General features: G+C 44.2%; 1 protein-coding gene across 1 annotated transcript in view; it reads right to left on the bottom strand.

Annotated features, from left to right (window-relative positions):
* Window positions 1–2: 2 nt before the first annotated feature.
* LOC134861508 (E3 ubiquitin-protein ligase RNF19A-like) overlaps window positions 3–9,197 on the bottom strand; it is a 28,200-nt gene continuing 19,005 nt past the window's right edge. The window contains exons 6-10 of the mRNA XM_063878768.1: window positions 7,123–7,237; window positions 6,073–6,234; window positions 5,666–5,879; window positions 3,056–3,199; window positions 3–2,591 (exon numbers count right to left, since the gene is read on the bottom strand). Of these exons, the coding sequence (XP_063734838.1) occupies window positions 1,802–2,591; window positions 3,056–3,199; window positions 5,666–5,879; window positions 6,073–6,234; window positions 7,123–7,237 (1,425 nt within the window). The 3' untranslated portion in view covers window positions 3–1,801. The remainder of the gene's footprint in view (window positions 2,592–3,055; window positions 3,200–5,665; window positions 5,880–6,072; window positions 6,235–7,122; window positions 7,238–9,197) is intronic.

Raw genomic sequence — 9,197 nt, 5'->3', positions numbered from 1 at the left:
TGCTTCATATCTTTTTTTATTTTTCTGATATGCATTTACACGCATAAAGTAAAGCAAATGACCAAACAAATATACAAATACCTTATGCCATTCTGCACAAATTACAAATTATATCTGGCACTAGTGTTGAAATAAGAAACTGAAGTTTTGGTAAAGAATGAGAAACGAACCCGGGGAGACAAGACAACATTTTGCTTTAATGGGGGGGGGGGGGGGGCATGTAGCCTTATCAACCGAAGCAAAATCAGTGGTCATTCAGTAACAGACCTGGGTCAACATACCATTCAAGATGCTGAGCTGCCTGCTAGAGGTTCCTCTGAGCAGCTCGGTGTAAAGCTGACCACTGAGCAGTGAAGGCTTCAAGTGTTGGAAACTCAATGTAACTTCAAGTCTGCTCAGCAGCACCGATTGGCAACACAAACAGAAATCACAGGAAAGGAAACCCAGAACCGAGCTCCCCATTAACCTCTGCGCCCTGCAGAACATCAACGCAATAAGTAATACAGATAACATTGCAGATGCCTCGGGCCTCTGGGAGGCTTCAGATATTTGCATTGGTGAAGCATGTACAAAAAAAGCAGTGTGTGTGTCTGTATAATCCCAGGGCTTCTATTCATTCACCCCCCGGTGGACAAAGGATGCATACTGCGTCTACAGGTGACAAGTGAGTGGTATAAGATTTAACAAGAGCCTAAGTGCTGTCTTTGGTGGGCAATTGAAAATTCTTCATTTACCAAGTCTACCACAGTATGTTGTGTGTGAACGAGCATCCCTCCTACACAGACAGACATTCTGCAACCTATAATGAGTGTTTGAGGTGTTAACAACACGGTGGGGAGACGAACAGAACACAAACAAGTCTTGAAGGCACCATGAGTTACAAAGAAAGATATCAAAGCTCTCTCTTACTCAGCCTGAATAAATCCCCTTTGAACAGGACAAAACATTTTCTTTATACAATTTCACAGAATTGACCAACCCATTGGTTAATTTTAATATAATGTCTTTGAGCAATTATCTCAAAAACAGTGGCCTTCCAGAGACCGTTTTCAAAGCAACCCCCCACCCTCAACATATAATCACAAGCTTTCCACAGAGCCTTACAAAGCAGGGGTGTCCCAAGTCATTTCAGCACTAGAAAAAACTCACTGAGGGTTAAAGGCAATGTCAGCTACAGGTCTAAACTGGATCAGATGTGTCCATCCATCTAAAGAGAATCTCAGTCGGGTTTTTTTGTGCAAAAATGATGAAGGATGTCAGATTATACATTACAGTTCAAACAAACATCCAGGAAGGAGAATCTAATAATAAATACAGAAAAGAACAAACTGGTTCTTCTGTTACTTAAGATTGGGGGGAAATCAAAAGAGGAAATGGTGAATCATATTGCCTGGTCCCTGTTTGAGCTCACATCTGGAAAAATTAACACTAAGGTTTCTGCATGCTGTTGCATCCGCATCATAGAGCCAAAATTAAATACTAGCAGAGCTGGCACAGTGGTTGGGTTTATCCTACACAGATCAACGGGACAGCAACCACGTCTCTGTTTCAAGTGTCACTGGGTGTGCTCAGGGAGAACTTCTCACAGGGCTGCACTTTGGACAGCTAGTCATACTTCCAACAAGCCCATCAGCGGACATACACACATCCGTTTACTCATAGCTGCTTTAATGAAGGACAACAAATCCCCAAACAACATGGCAGCTCCAGAGGGAGGAACCTGTCGGTGAGCGCTGTTAGTCTGCGGAGGAAAGATGTTAACTCAGAATAGCACGTGTGCAGCACTTCAGGTGTTGAGATTTCATATGTCAGTCTGTATGCAGGAGTTCTTGGGCTGCTGCTGTCTTTGGGCGGGCTGTGGTGGGGGGGGGTGGTTGTTGTTGGTCTCTTTCAGCTCTCTGGTGTTGCTGTGAGAGTCCAGCTCAGCAGGACACACCAGGCTGACACTCTCCTCTGTGATGTAGCAGAGAGGGGAGGGCTCTGCGCCAGGGCCCAGGGATGAGGTGCTGGAGGTGGGGGAGTGGGGGGTGGTCACAGCTCCATGTCCCTGGGAAGAGGAAGTAGAAGCCGGGCAGGTCTCCAGGCGGTCGTTCTCCACCTCAGGTAAGGGGCTGACAGTGGCGAAGCGGGTGTGGTATTCGCCCCCACTGGAGCCGTGGCTACAGGACGTCTTCATGCTCTCCAGGTCGGAGCAGCTGAACTCGGAGAAGTGGCTGGAGTGAGAGTCGGCCACAGACGGCAAGCTTCCGCTCAGTGAGGGGGAGTCGAACTCGGAAGAGTTGGTGCTGCGCTGCTCCAGCAGTTGGGCATCCAGGTCCTCCCGCGTCTCGTTGATCTTGGTGCCGCCCCCTTTCTTGCGCAGCTTGCCTTTGCTCTTTTTGGCCCCTGAGATGGAGGAGGAGCAGGATACCTCTTTGGCCCACTTTGTGGAGGTGCCTTTGCCTTCTGAGGACGGGCAACCATTGGAAGGGCAGGTCCAGCCGCAGCGGCCAACATGGCCTCCGTCCTCTACGCTGCTGCTTCCACTGTGGTGCCGCAGCTTGCCGGGTTTGGATTCAATGTCCACCTGGACCTCCATACTGTTCCCATCTCTGAAACATGAGAAGGAAGCATGAGACAAACAATACTTTGAAGGAATGGAGAGAACACTAGATACTGTATCTGAGTGTGGAGGTGTGTGAAGCAAGACACAGCTGAGTCCAGAGAGGCGTCCTGATCAGGCACCATGCACTGACTGCTGGCAGCTTGTTGTGACATCAATAAATAGTAAATGCTTCTATAATGAATAATGGATCCTCATCATCAATACAGCCAGCCCACATGATCAGTGAATATTTTATCTACCAATTCCAAATATTATTATTACCTTTCTTCAGCCCTGACTTGAGCAGTGACCTTCACACTGTACTAATGTTGTGTGATCAAAGGGATTTAACGGCCTCCTATTTCAGACAGCGGCTTCAGAAAGCCGCCTCTCTCCTGGCGGCTTCCTGTCTCTCTCCTGACACCCTCTTGACTGACACCCTCCTGACTGATAACCAATAGGTCGGCTCACCTCTCCAGGGGCATGTAGGCGTTCAGGATGGATCCAGCCATCGCCTTGGTGCTAGCGTTGTCACTGATGGTACCCAGGCTGACGGTGCCAGACTCCCCACTCAGACTGCAGCGCTCCTTCTGCACATCCGCCTGCACCTCCAGCCTGACAACATGTGAGGGGGGGGGGGTTAATATACAGAGGGTAAAATAAGTATTGAACACATCACGATTTTTCTCAGTAAATATATTTCTAAAGGTGCTATTGACATGACATTGTCATCAGATGTCGGTAACAACCCGTGCAATCCACACATGCAAAGAAATCAAACCATAGATGTCCATAAATAAAGTTATGTGTATTAAAATGGAATGACACAGGGAAAAAGTATTGAACACATGAAGAAAAGGAGGTGCAAAAAGGCATGGAAAGCCAAGACCCCAGCTGAAATCTATCAGTAATTAGAAAGCAATCCTACCCCTCAGTGCAAATAAATATCAGCTGATTCAGTCCCAACTGATGGCCTATAAAAAGGTCTCTCATTACCAAGGTGTCACACAAGAAAGATCTCATGATGGGTAAAAGCAAAGAGCTCGCTCAAGACCTTCGCAACCTTATTGTTGCAAAACATACTGATGGCATTACAGAAGGATTTCTAAACTCCTGAATGTTCCAGCACTCTTTGGGCCATAATTCTGAAGTGGAAAGAACATCACTTCACCATAAACCAGCCAGGACCAGGTGCTCCTCGCAAGATTTCTGACAGAGGAGTGAAAAGAATGATCAGAAGAGTTGTCTAAGAGATAAGGACCACTTGTGGAGACCTTCAGAAAGACCTGGAATCAGCAGGTACAATTGTTTCAAAGGAAACAATAAGTAATGCACTCAACCGCCACGGCCTGTATGCACGCTCACCACGCAAGACTCCATTGCTGAAGAAAAAGCATGTTGAAGCTCGTTTAAAGTTTGCTGCACAACATTTAGACAAGCCTGGGAAATACTGGGAGAATATAGTCTGGTCAGATGAGTCCAAAATTGAACTCTTTGGATGCCATAATACACACCATGTTTGGAGGTCAAATGGCACTGCACATCACCCCAGAAACACCAAACCAGCGGTGAAGTTTGGAGGTGGGAACATCATGGTGTGGGGCTGTTTCTCAGCGAACGACAATGGCAAACTTCATAGCATTGAAGGAGGGATGAATAGAAAAATGTACAGAGACATTTTTGATAAAAATCTATTGCCATCTACCAGGATGATGAAGATGAAATGAGGGTGGACATTTCAGCAAGACAATGATCCCAAACACACAGCCAAGGAAACTCTCAATTGGTTTCACAGGAAGAAAATAAAGCTGCTAGAATAGCCCAGCCAATCACCTGACTTGAATCCAATAGAAAATCTATGGAAAGAACTAAAGATCAGAGTTCATAGAAAAGGCCCACGGAACCTTCAAGAATTGAAGACTGTTTGTGTGAAAGAATGGGCCAAAATCCCACCTGAGCAATGCATGAGACTAGTTTCTCCATACAGGAGGCTTCTTGAAGCTGTCATTACCAACAAAGGCTTTTGTATGAACTATTAAATACATTTCAGTAAGCCTTCAATACTTTTTCCCTGTGTCATTCCATTTTAATACACATAACTTAATTTATGGACATCTATGGTTTGATTTCTTTGCATGTGTGGATTGCACGGGTTGTTACCGACATCTGATGACAATGTCATGTCAATAGCACCTTTAGAAATATATTTACTGAGAGATATGGTGATGTGTTCAATACTTATGTTACCCGCTGTATATATAGGGCTATGTTTGTAAACTCAAACTAATTCAAAAGACTCAAACTGAACTCGTTACAGATTGCATGGCTAAATTTAAATTAAGATAATCATAAAGACAAATCCTTCAGCTGTGATAATGTAATCAATACTAAAGAAGGGCAGATTTAAATATTGTGGTCCATGATTGCCATTTAACCAAGCTCTGTCAGCCCACTGGGGGGGTGGATTCTGACACAGGTCAGTTAGTTGATTCTGGAAATAAAACATTGAAATAGTAGGGCCATTTTTACACAGTATGTATGGTGTATGTACTGTATGTTGCATGTCTGTATGAAGCTTCATCTCTTTAGGACATGATGCCTGGTTCTGAAGAGAACTGAAAACAAAGGTTTAAAACTAAAACCAGTAAACACAACAACAAAAAGAAGTAATGTAAAGTCAGAACTATTATACTCTTGGTCCAAAGTGGCAGCATGTTTAGCCCCCATGGTGGCCAAATTCCCATTTGTATTTGGCTCGCCAAGAGGCCAGCCAAGCTTCGTGCTGTGAGGCGTTCTGTTAGTAATGTCCATACAGTTTTCTTTGTTTGATCATGTTAATATATAAATAAAAGTTATCTTTAGTAGGACCAAAAACGCTCAACAGAAAAACTGTCGGCTCTAGCTCAACCTCTGTCATTAAGCCCCAGCATGCAACAGGTGACCTATACACAACACACCCATGTGATAATAACAGGAAGTGCTCAACGAATACAAATAAAAGTGATGCAAACAAATAATAATAACACAAATAATGAACTCAGGCCAGATAGCATTTTGGCTCCTAAACCCCCGTTTTAGTACCTGTTCAGGTAATTGACCATGGCGCTGCCGGACAGGCTGCCGGTGATGCTGGCCCCGGCCAGGGCCATGGTGGACGCCGTCTCACTCAGGTTGTCCCTGATGGCCCCCACGCGGTCCATGTGGCTGCCGCTGGCACTCAAGCTGCCCGTCAGCCCCCCCACACTGCCATCACCTATACTGGGGTTGTTCCTGGCGTCTGCCACTGAGGTAGTATCTGCATAGAGAGGGCCAGCATGAATGAAGCTCACTGTCTCACAGAAGAGTCACAGAGAGGAACATCAGCAGCAGATGTCTATAGGACAGGGACTCTGTGGTTTGTGTGTCAGCAAAGTTGTTTTGCTGACTAAATAACAAACACATAAAGTCCCTCTTGAGTGTACTTATGGGGTGTGGGCAGTGAAGCTCACCAGTGGCACCCGCCCCGCTGCCAACATTCATGTCATTCTCGTCGTCAAATTCTATGCGAACTCCTTTGCCATTCCCAGCGGAGACTCCACACCCCCCACTCCGGCACAGAGAGATGGGCACCACGCCGTAGACATAAGCCAGCATGATGGGAACTCCAATGCCTGAGGACCAGAGACAGAGACCAGCGGGGACACGTTAGACCAAGCGAGGGACATGATACCAGACCATGTCTTCTTCCATCCTCCTGTAGAGAAGAGTCAGAGAACTGTCTGCTGTTTAGTAATTTAGATGCTGCTCTCTACAAGAAGGGACAGAGCAGAGACTCTTTCTGCTGATGAGACTGAGGTCTTTTGGAGTGCAGGGGGCACTCCTTCAGACATTCTATGACTGACTCTGTGGTGGCATCATCCATCTTCTATGGTGTGGTCTGCTGGGGCTGCAGCATCTCGGCTGCTGACAGGAAGCAACTGAACAGACTGATAAGGAAGGCCAGCTCTGTCCTGGGGAGTCCTCTGGACACTGTGGAGGTGGTGGGAGACAGGAGAATGGCAGCCAAGCTGTCCTCCCTGCTGGACAATGTGTCCCACCCACTCCAGGACACCCTGTCTGCACTGTGCAGCTCCTTCAGTGACAGGCTGCTGAACCAGTGGTGTTTCACAGAGAGATACCGCAGGTCCTTCCTTCCTGCAGCGGTCAGACTGTACAATCAGCATGGCCCCTGGTAGACCCCCAACACATAACAGCACTGACTATAACACCCCACACCATGTGCAATATAATGTGCTATATACAGTATATATCTATATATATATACAGTTAATAACTGTGCAATATTTACCTGGCTGCTACACCTATGTATTTTTGTGTCTCTGTAAAATTGTGTAATTGTTGTCTTTTTGTAACATTAAGCTGTCTGTGGCTCTTTTTTTTGCTGTAACAAATAAACATTTCCCCTCTGTGGGACGAATAAAGGGATTCTGATTCTGATAAATTCTTTAAACAAGGATATGTCCAAATAAATATAGTGAGTGATGGGGGAGGAGACTGACCCACAGTGACTGCAGCCACCACTGGGGACACGATGACAGAGAGTGTCACCCCGCCCGCGATCACCAGGTTCCTCTTGTGGTTGGCGATATCTTTGCCTTCATAACGGTTATGGATCTGTCAGAGAGAAGCAGAGCAGTGAGACAGTGCGTCTCCTCAGAAGAAGTGTCCGAAGCAGCAGAGAGCAGTTTGGTGGCCTTGAAGACACCACCCTATGGGACTGATGGTGGACAGGTACAGGGTGGCTCATACTGTTTCAATCTCCTAACAACTGGTCACTAAATAAACAAATTACTTTTGTCATTGATGAATACAGAAGCTTGGAAAGATTAATAATTAAACAATATTGTCTTATATGTAGCCTAATACATGCATAATAGTCATTATTTAAAGGAAAGCTACTAATGTATATTCTTCAAAATGATTATATCGAACAAGTAGTCCTCCATATTCCTCATTATCCTTCAGGTAGCTCAGTGTCAAAAAGCTTGAGGACCCCTGCTCTAGTCACTTGAAACTGTTAGGAGTGAGTCTTAATATTACTATTTTTCAATGACAATAAGTGTAAATGCATTTGTATTAAGGGTGAGTTATACAAGTGTTTTTCAGCTAAGGAGCAGTTGGGTTGAATCCGATTACTGAGGGTTTAACACGAGAAATATTTAGGCAAATTATCACATATGAGAGAGGGGATTCTTATACAATGAAGACCAGCTCAAGGGGGACACAAGACAAAAGAGGTTGGGAACCACTGGATTAAAGCATGTAAAGAAGTGTTGCCAACGTCAGTTCTATTCAAGACTGCACTATAACACTAACACAAACTATCAATAGGTAATAGGTCAATATATTTTACAAGGAATTGTGGAACAACTACGGGCCCTGACACAAGACCTACGCTAAGTAAAGGCTGTAAAAACTGCCACATATCTGGAGACTACATGAAGCACCGCTGTTTAGTATCGTATATGTTGTTATTTTGGTCTCAATAAGAAAAAGCAGCACAACTACAAGAAATATTGACATCAAACAACACTAAAAAATAACAATGGAAAAATCTGGACCCTGCAACAAATCCCAAAAGTAAGACTGCTTGACTGATGGAAGATTACAGTTCAATTTACTGTTGAAAATTCTTGCCAATAAAGATTTAAGTGAGATATTTTCAGGATTTGGTTGACATGGAGAGTTTCTTGCTGCTCCAAACCCTCAAAGAACACATACATACACAAAGTATGTTGGTAGCTGCTGCTTTAAGGTCAGGCCACAGGGACAGAGCACATCTGATGACACTGGTAACTATGCTGAACTATGGCCTTGTTATGGTGACTCACCAGGCTCCATATTTAAAGGCAAGACTGAACAGCTACATTCTGGCAGAGCATGAGGAGTGCAGGTGATTCATGTTCAGATGTTTCACGTGTCATGTGATGTGAATGTGCTCTGGTTTTTTCAGGGAGGAAAAGTTTGTTGGCTCTAGGATCTTGTTGGCAGGCCTAAGAGGGGAATTCTGGAGTCTGAATACTTTCATTTTTGTTCTAATGTCAAGTTCTTATTGGACAAGCTGAAACTGATACAGCAGTGTAGAAACACTGACAATACATGACAATTTGTGTTCTACTTTTACTAAACTCATTTAGTTGGTGAATGATGCCGTGCTTAGTTCTGGTATTATTTCATCACTAATGAACTGTAACAGGCTTTGTTATGTAAAACTGTGTTCACAAGGTAAAAGATCATGCTTAAGAGAAAAGACCTTCGTGATTCAGAATAATCCATACAGCTTGATATTGTTTTTATGACAGTAAAACTTGAAATATAGTTAGGGCTGCCACAAATAGTCGACTAAACCCATGAGGACGTAATGTGCGAAGGTTTTTTGCCGACGCGCATATTCCTCAGTGTTTCCATTTGCTGTATAGTTTTTATTTGGTTCCTATATTCATTTACATTCTGAATATAAACGATTATGTTTATTTTCAAATATATATATATTATGTACAGAAATAATAATATTATTAATCATAATATACCACAGCAGACGAGTACTGGGCATCACATACAGATCCAAACGAGT

The sequence above is a fragment of the Eleginops maclovinus genome, chromosome 3 (assembly GCF_036324505.1).
Source record: "Eleginops maclovinus isolate JMC-PN-2008 ecotype Puerto Natales chromosome 3, JC_Emac_rtc_rv5, whole genome shotgun sequence".
NCBI classification, from domain to species: domain Eukaryota; kingdom Metazoa; phylum Chordata; class Actinopteri; order Perciformes; family Eleginopidae; genus Eleginops; species Eleginops maclovinus.
This window is presented reverse-complemented; position numbering and strand designations above follow the sequence as displayed.